This window comes from Melanostigma gelatinosum, assembly GCF_949748355.1.
Source record: "Melanostigma gelatinosum genome assembly, chromosome: 5".
Lineage (NCBI taxonomy): Eukaryota > Metazoa > Chordata > Actinopteri > Perciformes > Zoarcidae > Melanostigma > Melanostigma gelatinosum.
The window spans coordinates 6,525,582-6,545,824 of NC_136638.1; the positions used below are offsets into that span (position 1 = coordinate 6,525,582).

General features: G+C 44.5%; 2 protein-coding genes across 3 annotated transcripts; both read left to right on the plus strand.

The window, feature by feature from the left end:
• The first annotated feature begins 238 nt into the window (after nucleotides 1-238).
• casp3b (caspase 3, apoptosis-related cysteine peptidase b) lies at nucleotides 239-6,577 on the plus strand. Its single transcript, XM_079268631.1, has 7 exons — nucleotides 239-326; nucleotides 1,709-1,789; nucleotides 2,352-2,512; nucleotides 3,044-3,172; nucleotides 3,413-3,588; nucleotides 5,371-5,491; nucleotides 5,609-6,577. The coding sequence occupies exons 2-7, from the start codon at nucleotides 1,713-1,715 to the stop codon at nucleotides 5,839-5,841; spliced, it is 897 nt and encodes a 298-aa protein (XP_079124757.1). The 5' UTR covers nucleotides 239-326; nucleotides 1,709-1,712; the 3' UTR covers nucleotides 5,842-6,577.
• Nucleotides 6,578-9,194: 2,617 nt separating this feature from the next.
• On the plus strand, nucleotides 9,195-20,028 carry irf2b (interferon regulatory factor 2b; the record flags this gene model as incomplete). Of its 2 annotated transcripts, XM_079268062.1 has the most annotated exons (9): nucleotides 9,195-9,332; nucleotides 11,129-11,221; nucleotides 11,311-11,410; nucleotides 12,200-12,376; nucleotides 12,480-12,526; nucleotides 12,994-13,129; nucleotides 13,622-13,774; nucleotides 15,112-15,149; nucleotides 17,159-20,028. In XM_079268062.1, the coding sequence occupies 8 exons, from the start codon at nucleotides 11,135-11,137 to the stop codon at nucleotides 17,414-17,416; spliced, it is 996 nt and encodes a 331-aa protein (XP_079124188.1). In that variant the 3' UTR covers nucleotides 17,417-20,028. The 2 variants fall into 2 exon arrangements, with proteins under 2 accessions (XP_079124188.1, XP_079124187.1); XM_079268061.1 differs by lacking the exon at nucleotides 9,195-9,332 and having other exon boundaries at nucleotides 11,117-11,221.
• Nucleotides 20,029-20,243: the final 215 nt, after the last annotated feature.

The following is a 20,243-nucleotide window of genomic DNA, read 5'->3' on the forward strand; positions in this document are numbered from 1 at the left end:
TCTCTTGTATATGAGTTCTGTAATTTTCTCCGATAGATGCATCCCTGCATCTGTATATATACTGTAGTTTCAGTTTCTCTAAATACGTTTAACGCCTCTTGAGGAACTGGTCGGAACGCTGCCAGTTTTCTTAGCCAATCAGCTGCTCCCGTTGGTCAGTTCCTTGCAGTGGTTTGACCCGCCCACACGGTGAGCAGCGTCCCTGATTGGCTGAAAGTTTCATGACCTGGACTTTGAACAACTTGACATTTCCTTCTAGTAACAGTAAGAACGGAGACTTCATAACACCAATACGTGTCTAATTTTACCGCTGTCTGTCAAAAGAGGTAAGTTATGTCTATTTTGGAAACATATTTCCATATATATATATTTATTTATAAATATATATATGTATATAAATAGAGAGTTTCCTGTACCGGTAAGGTAACTTACGTCTATTTAGACGGTGTACTCCATGTGTAAGTTAACGTTGGCTAGTCAGTGTTTCGCGTTGTAATCTAATGGTGCTTCCGGGAGAGGACAGCTGCGGTTTGGCGTTACCTGACACACACCTGTGAACCAATATTCCCACAATCCTCTTGTGCAGAGAGCAGTATGTGTGAACGGTAACGTTACACCTGATAACCTGCACGAGACGTGGTTAAATGTATCGTCATGTCTATTGGACCGGTGGGTTATAATGTAGACTAATGTTTCTGATGGATCGTGTTGGTTCTGAACACGATATGATTTACTTTCTCTTTTTGGTGACCTAGCTACCTGCTGATAAAACATGTGTTAATCACTTCCTCAATGGAGTTTCGCGATGAGCGAACGTCACATCACAGTTGAACACGATGGTTCCTCACTCTCAAAGAGGGATGAACCTATCAGACCCGGTTCCGATAGCGGTACCTGGGCTTTGGGTGTCTGTACCGGTACCGGTGCTGCAGGAAACCAGTTGTTTCAGATCACCCGAAACCAAAACGTTCCCAGGACACTGACGAGGTGTCTTGATGCATAAATGACTGAATGGCTGACATTTAATCAAGATCAGTGTTTGATGATATGTTTCCGTTTTGCTCGAGAGAATTCGAATCCAGGTCGTTGCGATCTTTCCTCAAATATATTTCCTCACATATTTATTCATACGTGGCTGTGATGTAGTGCTCACTTCTACGATCATATTCCCCGCAATGGATCTGAGGTGTGGCTGTTAGGTTTCCAGCAATATGTCTGTGAGTGTGTGGACAGAGGCAGGAAACAGCTGCTGCTGTTACGTGAACACAACACACGGTACCGACCCGGTGTTTAGGTAAAACGCTGTCCGCCTCACTGTGTGGGAGCTGATCATTGTTCTATCAACATCTGGCTGAACTAAACATCGCTTTCCTAACTTTATAAAACAAATAATGACATGAATGTAAACGTAGTGATTGTTATTTATTTAAATAATGGAATCCAATATTAGATCATTGTGAAACATACTGATGAAGTGTTTCAGTCAGTATTGGACAGCTCTCTACTCTCAAACACTGTGTGTAAAAACGAAAGTAAAAGGTTTGTTTTACAGCTGCACTGAAAGTGTTTTGATGAACCCTGAACATGCTTCGACAAAGTGCAAGATACTGAATACCAGAGACTGGAAGAGTTGTTTTTATGTCGGGGGGGGGTTTCCACCTTCACCAGATGGATCTTGTTTAAATGTGCTCTGATCATTCGCCTGCAGGAACATGGCTGAGCTCCACGACAATGGAGACGTGCAGAGTGGTGGGGACACTCTGGATGCTTTTGGGTTTTTTGCAAAGAGGTAATTGATGACTGATGATTATCTGATTACCCGTGGTGTTATGTGCCTAAAGCTGTCCGCTCTGTCCATTGAAAATGAGGTAGTTATTCTAATACAGGTAGCGTTAAAGCTGAGCAGAGCACCAAGGATAAAGGTGCTTGTCAAAGTCGGTCACCTTTGTATATACACTCCTAGGTGTAAGTGTCTGCCTTTTCCTTCTCTCGAACTCCTCGGTCCATTGTTCAGTTTGCTATGAAACCATTAGCATCCATCACTTCTATGAAGCAGGTCATTTTGAAAGAGCTGGAGACTTACTCCTCTGCTGAATTAAAAAGATTCTACTGCACTGACTCAGCTTTTGGGACATTAATGATGCTGCTTTGATGAGTCACCTTGTGTAATGATATATTCCCAAGAAATGGTTAGGACTTCCATGGAAGACTGAGACTGTGAACAGGTTTAGAAACCACTGAGCTGTTGCCAAAAATGTGTTAAAAGTGATGAAATGAGTTCCTCAGCTTTCTAATCGGTGTGTGTCTACAAATCCGTGTGTGTGTGTGTGTGTACGTGCGTGCATGTTCAGGCCAAATGCAGAGCCCAAAGGCAGCAGCAGGACAGCTGAGGAGATGGACTCGGCCCTCAGCAGTAACACAGCTGGCTCTGACCCGTACCGCTACAACATGGACTATCCCCGCATGGGAACCTGCCTGATCATCAACAATAAGAACTTCCACAGCAGCACAGGTAACTACACCCGCTGATGCACAAACACACACCTGTGTCTGCCATGGTATGGTCATCTGCACAGACGTTCTGTAGCTGTGATAACAAACATTAGTCAGTGCTCGGACATACTGAACAGTGTGGTAGTGTTGGAGCGCACGGTAATGACCCGGACGTGTCTACGTAGCGGCCGTGATAAGAGCTGGTGGAACTCGACCATCCTTTACGAACGAAAAGGAGATAATGCCGTCCCACAATTCCTTGCAGCAGCATTTAAAGACGAGGCAGACCCACAGCAATAAGGTCGCATGACTCTCTGAGCACCGCGGGGGTCTTTCCCTCCATCCTCATGAGCTCTCCTTCACATCCATCGAGGTGAAGGGGAAGTGGTTAGGAAAAGACACAGGACATCTTTTTATTTTTGACAACTCGACCACAGCTTAGGTCTTTTTCCAGAGCAGACATTTTGAATCAGGCAGTCTGAACTCTGACCCGTGTTGTGTTGCGTCTGTCTGCTGCATTCCTACCTGTGGTTTTTGTGCGTCTCTCCAGGAATGAGTGCTCGCAACGGGACGGATGTGGATGCCGCCGATGCGGTGAAGACCTTCTCTAAGCTGGGCTACAAGATCAACGTGGCCAACGACCTGACCACGAAGCAGATGAATCGACTGCTGTATCAAGGTGACCTCACCTACAGTCTGTCGTTCATCCGAGGTCTCCACTGCTGAAGTGACATGCGCCCCATCTGCTTATCTTTAGTTCTCTTTATTCATTTTTAAAACAGCTAAAACAATCCATGAAAGGACCTGTATGTTCTTTCAGCGTGAGAACTAAACCTGCGAGATGCTAAAAGGGCTTTCCTCAGGAGAATGCTGTTTGAAATGAGAGTCTCGTTTTCCATCTGTCCTTCTGTGTCCCTAGTGTCCAATGAGGACCACAGTGACAGTGCGTCGTTCGCCTGCGTGTTGCTGAGTCATGGAGACGAGGGGGTGATATACGGCACGGACGGCTTTGAAAAGTTGGAAGAGCTGACAAAGCACTTTAAAGGAGATCGCTGCAGGAGTCTGGTGGGGAAACCCAAGCTCTTCTTCATACAGGCGAGTTACCGGGAACGTTCGGCCCCTTCTATGTGGACGTCCGGTCCGTGATGATGGTAAATGTAGTCAGGTGAAGCAATGCAATCCTCGGCGCGTACTATAATGAGTAACTGCCTACATGTACCAGGATGCATTGCACTGAGGAATCTGCTGCTTTAATTCACTACATTTTTCATCAACACTGACTGGACATCCACATATGGACCTCGTCGCCTGGGTCCGGATCCGGACTGTGGTCCGTCTGTTAGTGACCCCTGATGTGGCTCCTGTAGATGTTGTTCGTGACCCCTGATGTGGCTCCTGTAGATGTTGTTAGTGACCCCTGATGTGGCTCCTGTAGATGTTGTTCGTGACCCCTGATGTGGCTCCTGTAGATGTTGTTCGTGACCCCTGATGTGGCTCCTGTAGATGTTGTTCGTGACCCCTGATGTGGCTCCTGTAGATGTTGTTTGTGACCCCTGATGTGGCTCCTGTAGATGTTGTTTGTGACCCCTGATGTGGCTCCTGTAGATGTTGTTTGTGACCCCTGATGTGGCTCCTGTAGATGTTGTTTGTGACCCCTGATGTGGCTCCTGTAGATGCTGTTTGTGACCCCTGATGTGGCTCCTGTAGATGTTGTTTGTGACCCCTGATGTGGCTCCTGTAGATGTTGTTTGTGACCCCTGATGTGGCTCCTGTAGATGCTGTTAGTGACCCCTGATGTGGCTCCTGTAGATGCTGTTAGTGACCCCTGATGTGGCTCCTGTAGATGCTGTTAGTGACCCCTGATGTGGCTCCTGTAGATGCTGTTAGTGACCCCTGATGTGGCTCCTGTAGATGCTGTTAGTGACCCCTGATGTGGCTCCTGTAGATGTTGTTAGTGACCCCTGATGTGGCTCCTGTAGATGCTGTTAGTGACCCCTGATGTAGCTCCTGTAGATGCTGTTAGTGACCCCTGATGTGGCTCCTGTAGATGCTGTTAGTGACCCCTGATGTGGCTCCTGTAGATGTTGTTTGTGACCCCTGATGTGGCTCCTGTAGATGTTGTTAGTGACCCCTGATGTGGCTCCTGTAGATGCTGTTTGTGACCCCTGATGTGGCTCCTGTAGATGCTGTTTGTGACCCCTGATGTGGCTCCTGTAGATGTTGTTTGTGACCCCTGATGTGGCTCCTGTAGATGTTGTTTGTGACCCCTGATGTGGCTCCTGTAGATGTTGTTTGTGACCCCTGATGTGGCTCCTGTAGATGCTGTTTGTGACCCCTGATGTGGCTCCTGTAGATGTTGTTTGTGACCCCTGATGTGGCTCCTGTAGATGTTGTTTGTGACCCCTGATGTGGCTCCTGTAGATGTTGTTTGTGACCCCTGATGTGGCTCCTGTAGATGCTGTTTGTGACCCCTGATGTGGCTCCTGTAGATGTTGTTTGTGACCCCTGATGTGGCTCCTGTAGATGCTGTTAGTGACCCCTGATGTGGCTCCTGTAGATGTTGTTCGTGACCCCTGATGTGGCTCCTGTAGATGTTGTTTGTGACCCCTGATGTGGCTCCTGTAGATGCTGTTTGTGACCCCTGATGTGGCTCCTGTAGATGTTGTTAGTGACCCCTGATGTGGCTCCTGTAGATGCTTGTTTTGTAGTGGAAGGCCTGTGTCCACAATACAAAGCAAAGCAGCACTGCTAGTGGATGGTACAACGGTGGTTAGAGTGGTGATATGCTGCATAGATATTGTTGTCATAGAATCTGCTGAGTGACTATGTGCAATACAATTACCTTGTGCACCTGGATTCCCTTGTCACCCTATCCAGGCGTGCCGCGGGTCAGAGCTGGACGAAGGATCCGACATTGAGACCGACAGTGTCGACGCGCAGACGTCAGAGAGGATTCCTGTGGAGGCCGACTTCCTGTACGCTTATTCCACCGCTCCAGGTAACTTCTGATGGAAGCCGACAGCTCCCGTGAAACCACGGATAGGACGTGAACGTACGTTTGTTGTTCGTGTGCACCTTGTTTTACGAGCGTTTAACTCAGCAAACCGTCCTGCAGGCTACTACTCGTGGAGGAACACTCAGAACGGGTCGTGGTTCATGCAGTCGCTGTGCGAGATGCTGCAGCGTTTCAACGGAGAGCTGGAGCTGATGCAGATCATGACCCGGGTCAACCACAAGGTGGCGCTGCGCTTCGAGTCCGCCTCCAACCTACCCGGGTATAGCGGCAAGAAGCAGATCCCCTGCATCGTCTCCATGCTGACCAAAGACTTCTACTTCCCTAAGAATTAAGACTGTCTTTACTTTAACAACGACTAACCTGTGGGAAGCTTGAGTCAGAAGGGACCGTGCTGGTATCGCTACAGGACAGCATTCGTTTTATTGTGACTTCAAGGAGAACCCACATGCATTAACAACACTAGGAGAAAGGGGAGCAGAGCGGTTTATGGGGAGCCTGGATTGTTTGTTTTTTAATGATTTTTATTTTTAGTGTTTGGTCTAAGCCAGTTTTTATTCTATCTTTGATGATCACGTGTTGCAGAAAAGATGCTTCCGGGTGTGGGGACAGTTTCCAGGGATGTGTTTTCACTCGGCCTGCTTCAGCGGCTGCACACATACACATTAGCAAAGGCTGTGGAGATGTAGACTTCTTCTAATTTGACTACATATACGTAATACTGTATGTTTAAAGGGTAAAACACCAGGCCTTCATCACATGAAAAAACAAAAGGTTGGTTTCACTGTCTCTTTAAAAATGTAGTGATGCTCATGTAGCCGAGATGATTGTAAATCCACCTGAACCGAGCCGAGCAACACTCTGATAATGATCATAATGCTCATAAGTGTGAGTACTGTAGAAGAATATCTAGAATACTTCTTTCCTTTTTAAGCTCACAAATCTACTGTAGTTCTTGCTTTTTGTACGACGTTACCTCTGTACTCTGGGGATGCTTGCATACATGTAGCTGGGATTGATGATGGGTGGAATATGATTACAGACAAAGCCATTGTCCAGAATACAAACAATAAAGCCAAGTTTATTTCCATTGTCGTCCTCGTTTTGTTTTGTCTCCACCCGGATCGCAAGCAGGATGATCCGTCAGAAGGGAAGCACTGGGAGAAGTTATTATTGTATTATTGTGTCGCTATATAATATTTGTCACATTGAAAACTCAAATAAAACTCAGAACGAACCGGGAAAGATAGGTCTAAAAAAATAAACTTGCAAAACGAATTATTTCACGACCATTTCTTTACCAAATGTGTCTCACTGCTGTCAGTCTCCTGCAGCTTATTTGGAGCAATGTGAAGATTATTGGAGGACTTCTGTACCAGGAGGTGGCAGCAGAATCACCCAAACACCTGGCAAGAACATTTAATATTACACTATATCAGGGCTGCTTTGTATTTAATCTATTGACACATTGAGGCCTGGAGATAACGGAGTGAATAGTGAGTCACCACTCACAGTCAGGACTTGGCCGCCTGCTGTTTTTCTCATTATATCCGTGCGACTCGTTGTAAAACATCTGGACTCTCCTGTCCGTACATCCAGATCGACAGAGGCAATGAACCGGCTGTTGAGCCCGGTTGTGTACTTTGCTTTGGGACTATTGTCCAAAAGCAGTTTCACGTGAATGATTAACAGTTTCTGAGGACCGCTTTTGGAAGTCAGCGGTGAAACGTGTGCGCGCGCGGCCACTAGAGGGCGCCAGAGAGACTTGTGGCGCCGTTCTGAGGGTCCGTCTCTCTGTAATAAATCAGCAGCGCCTCAGAGGTGCGCCATTCCAGGAACTCACATTGTGGGTACACATTTAACCCCTTGGTGCACGCGCAGACGAGCAGGTGCCATGTTTCATTCCAGCTGTCGCTCTTGTCTGTGTCTCAATACTTTAAACAGCAAGACGTAGTGTACAAATAACCCTTGTTCAAAGTATTATGTTGCTCTATTAGTTTATCAGACCCCTCCCCAGTCTTGGCTGCACGTGTGTGTGTGTGTGTGTGTGTGTGTGTGTGTGTGTCAGAGGGAGATAACCCTGTCTCTGCTGGTCCAGATGGCTGCTACCTGACGTTCATAACGTCTTCCTGTCACCGTTTACATATATTTAGTTAAAATAACAGTGCTTTTTATTCAAACATCACATGCTCTGTTCCTGTACGGTACTATGGTTTCTCTTTGCTGTAAACAGAAAGGGCCATGTAGGGGGCAGACTGTGTTCATCTGAAGATGTAGGAAGGTTGCACGTTACAGCTTGAATAGCTGCTTTATGTTTTTATTCTAAAGCTTTGGTTTTAATATCCCTACAATAATACAAATTCAGACACTTTTATTGTTTTCATAAGCCTATGCAACCAAAATTATCATTTGCTCTATATATTCAGATTCAGTTTTTAATCATGTTAATGAATGGTGCAGTTTTGGTAAGTCTGCAAAACAATTTCCGAATGGAAACTTCTGTGTTCAGTGTAAAAGTGTACTTTGCTCGTCTTTTGAACCCACATTTCTAACTATTGGACATCTGTTCGGGGCAGGCAAATATAGTGGAAATCTGCACTTTCCTCATAGCAGCAGGTGGGCCGTCTAATCTCTCTCTCACACACACACACACACACACACACACACACACACACACACACACACACACACACACACACACACACACACACACACACGCCTCAAATTTCTTGTTTCGTTTCCAGCATCAGCCGTGTAGAAAAGGGTGGAGGGGACGAGGAGGGGAGGGGAAGGGGAGGAGGAGATACAACAGAGGAAGTGAAAATGAAATCCAGCTCAAAGATCGGCTATGTTTGAGAAGAGGATGATTCAAAAGTGGGCATCCCTCAGCCCCCAAATGTGCTCCGCTGCTCTTGAACTTTGACAACATTGTCAACTGTAAATCACACTTTTAGTTGTTTACTCAACCTTACATATTTTGTTGGAATAACGGTGTACAAGTAGAATATCATCGACAATGGTTCTCAACCGTATAACTAGTGGTGTGTAGACAGTGGTGCATGGGGAAGATAAAAAAGGGAAACGATACTAAATGGTGTTACATCAGCCGATTATGTCACAACAACTTAAGGAAACTCAAAGATATATCAGAAATAAAAATCAAAACAGCAATGACATAAATAAAAAATGACTAAAAACTATTAACATTGCCATACAATACACTATTGCGGTGGCAATGTCATTATTTCGAATTGCAAAGAAGAGTATTGAGAGTAAATATTTGGAACAATTTTATTATCTATATAGGACACTGGTACACGGGGTAATTTAATTTTAATTTTGTATACACTTAGGGTGACATCTGTCCAGGGACTACAAATGAAAAAACAGCCTTCTTTCTGACATTAGTTTTAGTACTGCTCTGTTACTGTTTTCATCAATGTGCTAAATAAATAAACAAAGCACGAGAGGCGGCGCGCGGTGGCTGCATAGACGGCCCGGTTGGCTTTCGTGGCACCAAGAAATGAGAATCAGAGTGAGCCCTCTTCGTTCGGGCGCGCACGCGGCCAAGTGACTTCCGCGACGCCGCTCGGATCGACCCAAAGCGAGAGCACGAGAGCAGGAGGGGGATTTCCAGCTCGAGCCCCCACTTCCCGAACCAGCCGTTGTTTTGCTTTCGGTCTGGACACAGAAACAGAAATAAACGACGGCCACCCTTTTCCTTTTTTCTGCTTAAAACCACAAACAACTTCACTTGTCCGACCTCGGCGCCGCTTGTTATTTTGACAGCGGGACCGTGAGGCTGCAGGCCGTCCGGACTGAACAGGTAACATTTTTATTTCCGCATATTAACTCCGTTGTCTCGCGCTGGCACAGGCTTCCCACAGGACGACATGACGGCTCGCTAGCTCGATGTGTAACGTTAAGTGAAAGTACTGCTGTATTTTCTTCTCTGCGTTTGTTGACTAGCTACGGCATTTATTTTCACTTTTGCCTCGGCTCGTTTGTGGGTCAGCACGCTAGCAGACAAACAGACGTGACCCCTTATTCAACTGAAACACTAAATATACCTGTTACGAACATTTCCCCGAAGTCACAGCTAACATGCATGGGACTTTTCGTTTTATTAATATCTGGTAACGTAGTATTAAGGGAGCGTTTTTTGTCAGTTTGACATGTTTAAAAGCTTAGTAGTTTTAACTGTTGTGTGAGGGAAACTGGTTTGGCTTGTGAACATTATTCATGCTGTATTCAGGTGTTCGTTCGTGTGTTAGTAACTCAGAGTGCTGTCAGAAGTATGTCATTTGAACTGCACCTCGAGTAACGTGTCATGTTCTGCAACTTAGACCTGTTTGAGTTAAATGTTCACACAGCCTGCCTGTCTGTGCGATTTAACTATCTAAACAGTAAATGTGACAAAAAACACATTGCTACATAGTAATATAATATAGTGTTGGTATAGTGTTGGACAAAGTTATTGAATTATCCTCATGGTTTTTTTTGCCGTTTGTTGCATTTTAACTATGTTTTTACGACTCCAGATGGACAAACTTTCTCTCCAACAATTATAACTAACATACTGTACACTATTCCTACTACCACCTCTTCAACCACAATGTTGGCCATGGTTATATAGAAGCTTGGAGACTGTGGCTCATGAAAATGGATCCTATTTTGCACTTGATACTGCGCCATGTCACCCTGTCTGACCTGTTGGGGAGCTGACTCTCCTGTCAGGAGGCAGTGCGGTGGCTCACTGCGCTGAGCGGACTTTGATCACACCAGACTGCAGAGATCACAGCCCTGCTCTTAAATCAGACGTGGTGGGGTGGGTGGTGTTTTTTGGCCCACTGTTTGAGATGAACATGCATTCGTTAACGTCTCTTCTTCCTGTCGTCCACTCTCTTGTCTTCTAAAATGTGTCATTTAAGATTTAATGCAGCCAGACAAAGAGGGTAAATATGTGGACTGCACGGCTGCAGGAGCAGTCGAGACAGTGCGAGTTCACTGTCATGGACTTGGCAGGAGGTTTATCTTTACGACCACAGATAAAATGGATGGAACTCTCCCTTTTTTTGTTTTGCTCTCAAAGGATGATTGTATGAAAACTAACCTTAAAGGTGCAGCGTGTAGGATTCGGCGGCATCTAGCGAGAAGTCGCAGATGGCGGCCAACTGAAACTTCTCCCGCGTGAAAACATGAAGGGCCCTAGCTAGAGCCACTGTTTGGTTTGTCCTTTCCGGGCTACTGTAGAAACATGGTGGCGTGCTCCGTGCAGGGAAGACCCGCTACGTATGAATATTAAGCTAACGAAAACACTTATTTTTAGGTGAGCATACACCAAATAATCATACTTATTAATATTCTATTCCGTTTCTGCCAATAGACCCCTGTGAATGCTACGCACTGTTCCTTTAAGTGGTTGCTTCCTCTCACATTGGTTATATAGTCGCATAGCCATTATGTTTTCATATTTGTTTTGTTGTCTGTCCTAAATCCAACCCCCTTTTTTTTCACAATATACTATAATATAGCAACTTTTGAAGAAAATACTTGTTGAATTGAAATGTAATCTGTCATCAAACATACAAAAGGTATCTATAATAAACAATGTGTTCACAGAATACAATGCCAGTAGAGAGAATGAGGATGAGGCCGTGGCTGGAGGAACAGATCGACTCCTGTCAGATACCAGGACTCAAATGGGTTAACAAAGTAAGTGTGCACACACACACACACACACACACATACACACACACGCTGATATGATATTTCGAGAGCTGACACAATGTGAATGTCTCTAGGAAAAGCGAATCTTCCAGATCCCGTGGATGCATGCTGCGCGTCATGGCTGGGACCTGGAGAAAGATGCTCCGCTCTTCATGAGATGGGCCATACATACAGGTAACGGTCACATCTACCCACACACTCATCGTCAGGCAGACACCAGACACCGCACAGGTTCTCTCTCTAAAATCAAAGAATCTTACGATCTGTGCAACGTTTTCTTTGTTCTTGTTTTGTTTTTAGGAAGGAAACAAAATTATCCAAGTTGTAGGAGTTTAGGCCAGAGAAAGCTTCTCTAAAGGTTCCTCTGTTAGGGAGCACACAGTGGGAGTAGAGAGTCCCACAACTCCTTGCTGCATCAGTAAAAATGTTTTTAATAAGTCAGAAATACTCAGTGGGGAATATAATTTATTTCAGAGAAGCAGCTCAAAGGAACCCACTTAGCAATCAGCTGGAGTGTCCAGACGCAGTTTGTTGGTGATGTAAATACTCACTAGCAATAACTTACAATAGTTGTACAAAAGTGTTTATGAGATTTACAAACTCCTATTTATCTTTTATAAATTATGTTTTTTTTAACATTTATATCTTTTAATTGTTTGGGGGGAAAATGTTTGATTATACCAGCTGTTGTCAAACTAAATAGTAATAACTAAGTTACAGTCTTAGTTGTCTGTATGATGTGTCATACCAAGCAAAAAAAGAGAGAAATGATTTCTTTGTCTAATCCCCAGCAGTATAGGTGGACAAACGCAAGTTGCAGAATATATGAAGAAATCATAATTGAATAATTCTGTGGCAGGAAGACGATAGTGACTTTTGTGACACTCTGTAGTAACACATGCAATATTTAAAATGATCCATTCGATCAATCTTCTGTGATTGTCTGTCGCTGTGTTCATGCAGGTAAGTACCAGCCAGGCATAGACCGTCCAGATCCCAAAACGTGGAAGGCGAACTTCCGCTGTGCCATGAACAGCCTGCCGGACATCGAGGAGGTGAAGGACAAAAGCATCAAAAAGGGAACCAATGCCTTCCGGGTCTATAAGATGCTCTCCTCCTCCGAGAGGAGCATGAAGAAAGGTGGGTTAACCGTCACTGCTACACATTTGATCTGTCCAGATTTACTGAGGCTTTTAAATGGATTACTGAAAACTCTTGTGTTTCTGTCTGTATGTCCATTTAGGAAAGAAGAAGACGGACAAAGAGGGGAGGCCCAAGAGAAATAAAGAGGTAGACATACACATACATCCTCAGGGAGTTGTTCACATGTGACTCAACCTTCTTAAAATCATTTGATTGCTGCAGCAATATCAGGTTGTGTCCTGATCTGGTCTTAGCTGTTTATAAGCTGTTTATAAGCCTCACTTAGAAGTATACTGTTATAGCTAAAGACCTGATGACAAAGCATCAGCATGAAGCTTACTCATGTCTGTGCACTGGATCACTACACCCCTGCTCTTTGATTGGTTTCTCATCATCAGTTGAACTGTAAAGACGTTATTCTATCAGGGACCCCGTGTTTGAATGGACATGTGAGTTACTGGTGTGCATACAACCGGTATGAGTGAACGTCTGTGTGTAAGAAAGGTTTTCTGCTCTGTATTTACTGCTGCTACAGGTGTTCATCACATCTGCTCCTGTAACATTAAAGTCACTATTCTTCTTGGACATAATTCCCAATCGTTTGCCACCATCAGGTAGCTTCTCCATCTCCAGACAGGACTCCTCCTGGAGCCCATGTGGGACCCATTGACCACACCATGCAGGACCTCATCAAACTGGAAGTGATCAAAGAGGAACCACTGGAGTTCACCATGACGGACAGTGCCTCAGGTACCACACCAGCGCTCTGCTTCATTCATGTCGTTGTGGGCTGTGTACAGTCGTACCTGGTTTTACATTTCTCCTTGGACGAGTTCACTCTAAACACAGACATGTTACGTTCTGATGGTTCTGGCTGTCTGGTTGCCTTGTTGTTGAACGTTCACAGCACAATAACGAAATCATGCCCCAGAACATCCAGTATCTGCAAACTGCTTTCCTATACTGGCAAGAGGAATGGTTTCCAGTTAGTGTGTGTGTGTGTGTGTGTATATATATATATAACACATACATTATGATATCAGTGTTTTGATTTTAAAGCTCTTGAATAACTGCACTGAGATGTTTGAGGTGTGTGAATAGCTGATGGAGATAACATCTCATCAGTGGGTGGATGTGTAACTAACACACACTTCAGATGTACCGATCAATAATTCATTTACAGCACTAGAGTGAATTCATGTGTTCAGCCTGTCGTAACGTATCGGGCGTGTGCATTCACAGCCATTGACAGTTCAATAGAAGACCACATGATCGCCAGCGAGCAGCTGCCATTCGTCTGTCAGACCATCGAAGTGACCACTGAGAACGAAGAGCAGACTGTGAGCTCCTCCCACTCGTACCCACTCCAGATCTCTCCTGTGTCTTCATGCGGCGGTGAGACGACACACACACACACACACATCACCACATCGTTGTTATGATGAGCAGCGTAAATAGGTTAGTTACATGGGAACCCCAGTTGTGCAGAGCCACCCTTTGAGAGCGTGGCGGTTAGCATACATACGAAGCAGCAGCTTTCTAGGACATGGTCAATGGTCTGTGTGTGTGTTACAACACACCAGCCCAAATCACTTCTTATTATCTGGTGAGGATTATTAGTGTTCAGTTTTAACAGCGAGTAAAACAAACATCTGAACCACAATCAGATGGTGACCCCATGAACTGTGGACGCCTGACATCGCCCCCTATTACATCATCAACATGAAGTGTGTGTGTGTCCTCTGTAGTCCCCAGATCGTACCTTTAGTGCGTCACACAGCTGCATGTTGAAAATAACCACAAATCGTTGTGAAACAAAAAAGACAATTCATGAAAGAAAACACTGATTTCATAAGACTTGTCAGTTTATGGAGTGTCATAAAAAATATCTCCAAAAGAACAGGAAAATAAATGCATGTATAATACAAATATAAATAAATAACACAATAAATACAAAACTGGAAATATATAGGCATAATTACAATTATTTTAATTTATTTTCACATTCACTTGTTTGTTTATTATTCTTATATATTTCTGTATATATTATTTTTACATATAAAAATTACATGTATTTATTGCACATAAATTACTAATTTTTCAGTATATTTAAAATCGACATATTCTTGCATAAAGTAGGTTATTTATTTTTCTTATTCTTTTCCATATTCCTTTTGCTACGCCTTGAAGGAAACAAGCTGTCAATCAACTGTCTGTGGGCGGGCCAGTAAGGTCTGCACATGTAAATCCTGCTTTGGTTGAGTTTCTTTAGCGTGTAACAGTTTACATATTTATATTAGGTTAATGACAACATAGTTAACTATATACAGGTATGAAAGGCCCGCTTCCTCTGTTAAAGAGATCCATAACCACACGTGCTCACTGGAAACATTCACACCCTGAGATCTGTTCATCTCACGTCTCAATGTGTTTTAATTTCTCCTCCCCAACCAGTCAGTCAGGCAGAGTGGCTTCTATCAGTCTACACCTGCAATCATTCCATCTGTCGCTCCTTGACTTTGTCTCTCACTTCTTTGTCCTCCAATCGCTACAATGGCTTCGACAGTCAGGGTTCAGTTTGAAATCCTCCATGTCTCCCTTCTTTTCTTTCTTTCTTTTCGTTTACTCACTTCAACATCTATGTGATCAAAATAAGACTTGCCCTGAATACTAATTTGTTAACTGCTTATCCGTGCCTTTATTCATATATATTTATTTCTTTATTTCTACAGGGAGCGACACAGACAGTGACACAGAGGACACCAAAGACGTGAGTCTTCCATTATACACACGGAGAAGAGAGTGATGAATGAATCATTAACCGCTCTGATCTTCAGATAAACAGGTTTCTACCTGCATGCTTCCACTAGCTCAGATTATGGAAAGCAACAAAGTGTGTTATCATAATTATGCAGACGACACACAAATCTACATAACTATGTCACCAGGGGACTATAATCCCATACAAGGGCTGGGTAACTGCATTGAACAAACCAACAACTGGATGTGCCAGAATTTTCTTCAATTAAACAAAGATAAAACAGAAGTAATTGTTTTTGGTACCAAGGACGAACAATTGAAAATCACCGCTCAGCTTCAGTCACTGATGTTAAAACCCACAAACCAAGACAGAAATCTAGGTGTAGTTATGGATTCAGGCCTCAACCTGAACAGCCATATCAAGACAATTACAAAATCAGCCTACTATCACCTGAAGAATATATCAAGGATTAGAGGACTTATGTCTCAACAGGATTTGGAAAAACTTGTCCACGCATTTATCTTCAGCAGACTGGACTACTGTAACGGTGTGTTTACAGGTCTCTGTAAAAAGTCCGTCAGAAAGCTGCAGCTGATTCAGAACGCTGCAGCTCCAGTCCTCACTAAGACCAGGAGGGTGGACCACATCACTCCAGTTCTGAGGTCTTTGCACTGGCTTTCTGTCCAACAAAGAATTGACTTTAAAATCCTGCTGTTGGTTTACAAAGCACTGAATGGTTTAGGGCCAAAATACATCTCTGATCTGCTGCTACCTTATGAACCATCCCGACCCCTCAGGTCGTCTGGGACCGGTCTACTTTCTGTTCCCAGAGTCAGAACTAAACATGGAGAAGCAGCGTTCAGTTTTTCTGCTCCACATATCTGGAACAAAGTCCCAGAAAGCTGCAGGTCTGCTGAGACCCTCAGCTCATTTAAATCAAGATTGAAGACTTTTCTGTTTGCTGCTGCCTTTAATTGAACCACGTTCAATTAATATATTAATCAATTTCCTGCATTTCTGCATTTTACTACTGAATTTTATTTCTTACACTGTTCTTAATTGCTGTTAAATCTCCTTTTCGTTTGCCTTATGTTTTAATGGTTTTAAAAGGACTGCACAATATATCGCCATTTCCTCCAGGGACCGAGTTCGTGCAAGGCGTACACTATAAAACGCAGATCGGCAGAGATCTTTTCCAGACGTGGTTTGTGTGCGAGTAATTGCAGAATTGCGGCAGTGTATGGTTGATTGCGTGCAGCGTAATGTCTCAGGGAGACATGGATTATTGTTTCAATGTATGTTTTAAATCTCCTTTACTTTTTACTACTGAATTGTATTTCTTACACTGTTTCTTTAATTGTTTTTAAATCTCCTTTTCTTTTGCCTTATGTTTTGATGCTTTTAATGGTTTTATGTGAAGCACTTTGAATTACCTTGTTGTTGAAATGTGCTGTACAAATAAACTTGCCTTGGCTTGCCTTGCCTTGCCTTACCTGCTACAACCGTACTGCTGAAACTGTGTGTGTGTGTGTGTGTGTGTCCCTGTAAAGTTGCGAGAGACTGAGAAAGGGGAGGGCCTTGTCAGGAACTGTGTCTGTCAAACATTAACAGTTTGATCTGAGGTTGTCCTTTGCAGTACATTGTACCCACAGTGAACACGCGCGCACACACACACTACCGTTATCAGTGGTAAGAGTACAGGGTTCTTATCTATGTTGTAATGTAGAAACATGTACTTACTATATGCTCTTAACAATAGCAGTCAATATGAACTGCAGTGATTGGCTCTTGGATGCAGTAACATTGACACTTTTGACATGTAATGCATTTCATAACAACAGCCTGTGAACATGCATATACTGTAACGTTGTTCCTGGATCACAGAGGTGCTGGTTCAGCTCCATGCTGTTGGTTGCAGTGGTGCTTGACCACAGCATGCGTCAGATATTCGCCTTTGTGGCTCTTGCCTTTGTGCTTACGTTCCTTTCGTCCTTCTCCCTTTGTCATCGTTTGAACAGGGTGTCAGCACAGTCTGGAGGCCGGACTACAACACGTCAGTCCTCAGGGTTCCCACGTGTTCTCTCCCCGGCATGGACAGCTTCGTCAGCGCCAGCAAGCCCAACTTCAGGGTCACCAGCACGCGGGACCCGACCCCGCTCATCAGCTACCACACCGACGGCTGGACGCCAGACTACGGCCAGAACTCTCTCGCGTCGGCCAGCCACGAGATGCGTGCAAGCGTCATCATGAAGACCTCGGACGTGACTCCCTCCTGACCTCTGACCCCCGGGCGAGGGAGTGTCACCGCTGCTTCCAGGGCATAGGAACGACGGAGAGACTTTGTTTTCTGGGGGGGGGGGTCCGTGCGCAGCGTGCAGCGTGCGCAGCGTGCAGCCTGAATACGACTGACAGACACCCTTGATATTTTGTAGCCTCCGTGACTGGTTGACCACTTTATTATCCTGCACCCGTCTGAGTGCGTGGTGTAAATGACCTCATCTGTCAGCATGTGCGAGGGTAGAATCATGGCTGCAGACATGTGGAAATCATAGTCGCACAGTCGTCCCCGTCCACATCCGTTCTGGACTATGTGTATGTAGATATATAGATATATATTTATATATCTGGCCTTTTTAGAAACTATAATCAGTCACGTGTCACTGGTGGAGTGTGTCCTCTGCTGCTTTGTGCTGACACTTCAACATGCATTATGCCCAATGAAAGACTTTTGACACTTTTCTGAAATGAAAGATGGCTTTTAGTTGTTCTTTGAGTCAGTGTTGCCTTACTGTAGGTTTCAAACTACATCCTCACGCCCATCCGCTGGGTTGGATCTTTAGACCGTATACAGTCTCCAATCAAACTCATTGTTCCTCATTGTTCATCATAGGAAGGTTTTTTTGTATTTACTTTATTCTTTTTTTTTTTTTTGTTGCAAATCTCACCTCCTAAAATTGCCAGATTCAGCCACAACATCATCTACATGTACTCGCCATGAAGTATTAGAACAGATCGCCGGCCAACCCAGAGTAGTGTCAGCGCGACGCGTGGCACTACACGCTCTACTGGCGCACGCCGACGGAACAAACGAAGCAACCGACTCTGTCGGCAGACCAGCAGCCAGTTGCGAGAAGAATCAAAGGCGCGCTGTTGTTTTCTAGATGAAGATTGACAATCATAGGAATTGTCAATTTTCAATTGTCAATTGTCTGTCTGGAGAACCTCAGGACAATGTAACACAGACGGACGGAGAGGACGGCAGAATCACTGACGAGACGGACGGACAGACTGTGAACAATGCATCCTTGTGTTCTCCTCTCTCCGGCCTCCTGCCGTTAATAATGTACATAGCTCATATGTATGTAAGCCCGCAAACTGCTTCAGCACCTTATGGACAGCACTTGTGTGTGTGAGAGAGAGTGTGTGTGTGTGTGAGAGAAGTTCCTATTGAAGATGTGTGCCTTTGACAGAGTGTGCTACCTGTGCTTTAGTCTGCTACATGCAGGAAGCATGTCAGGAATTTTGTCTGTGTCTCGAGACAGCAGCGCTTTATTTGGGAGCGAGGAGGAGTCTTTGTGCACGAGTGTCGACCTGGCTGATTGGGTTTCAGCGTGACAAACATCCTCATATATGTTAGTGTTGGGTTTAGAGGAAGGAGACTGAATCTCAGGGTTTCAGACGTCCACCGTAACTTGAGCAGCAGCAAGAGAAGTGCAATCCGCCACGTTTGACGTGGACGTCTCGCTGCGATAGCGAGGAACAGGGAAGCGTGGTCTGGAGAGGCTCCTCAGAGGCTCTGCTGTTTATAAGTGGAACTTGTCTCTTCTTCCCGTTTCCCAGTTGACTCTAGCGCACGGACGTCTCAGTCCAAGTCTTCCCTCGTGTCTCTTAATTCTCTCTAGTTCAGAGCACAGTAGCCGCGTGCCTTAATCTACTTCAGTCTTTGAAGATATTCAATTCTTTGAGGCCTTAAATGCAAATGTGTGCACAGAATGATGAACTGTGGCTGCAAAATGGAAGATATTTGATGTTCGTTGTCCTCGCTCCAAACAGGAAGACAGTAGGAATCTAGGACAGACCACTAGAGACGTACACTGGAGCACGTTACTGTGGATTCATGGAAGAACCAAAGGGGGGTTCGGTCTCACTTGATGGCAGACGTCGCTTTACCAAATGTTTCTCTCCATGTGCCTTTTGATTGGTTTATTCCACCTGGTTCCACTTCATAGTTTATCATGCTAACCCTTTTGTCATCACCAAGTAACCCATGCGCTTTTATCCTTATGTTTTTTTTAATCTTTGGCAATGATGTCATCATGATCACATCCTGCCTGAAGGCGATGTTTAAAAAGATCACAACTCTGTAGTTGATGCTCAGACGCTGTTCATTGTTTGTGAAACTCAAAATGTTCCTGATTACTAAGCGCTTTAAGTGTCGCTCTGTATACAAACAGCATGGTCCACATTAGGCCTCTAAACCAGAGCCATGTTTTTAATATTCAAATATTCTGACCCCCCCTCTGTAACTCACTTTGCCTCAAAAGCCCCGACCGCTTTAACAGAAAGAGGTCTCGCAAGGAATCACTCAAGTGCACTTACAACGATGTGTCGTGTATGTAAAAGGAATGTCGCTGCAGCCAAAGGTTGACGTCGACGAGATGTAACGCTGTTGTCATGTAGTTCCAGGCTGCTTTAGCTTTAGGCGAGGTGTGTCTCAAAGGAAGATGTCACCGCTCAGTTCAAAGGAAAACACAAACCGCTCGGCTGCCAACGCAGACAAACACATTCTTTGTCGCCGCGACGCGTCTCCACTGTTTATTCTCTGTACGCAATGAAAACTACTTGTGAATCAACATGTAAATCTGAATAAAGACTGTTTTTATATTTATTCTGAGGGCTGTGTGCTTTATGACTGCTGAAGGGTTACACTGGGCAGAGATCAGAGTCCGGCTTTATGGCTCATGAGACACTCTGAGGACTTGTACACCTGTTGAGGAAACATGTCCATGTTGAAGACATATTTCCTTACTGCAATAAAGAATGAGGATAGAGCTCAGCTCTCGGTCCACATTAGAAACAAAGCGTTGTGTGCAAGTCAGCGCG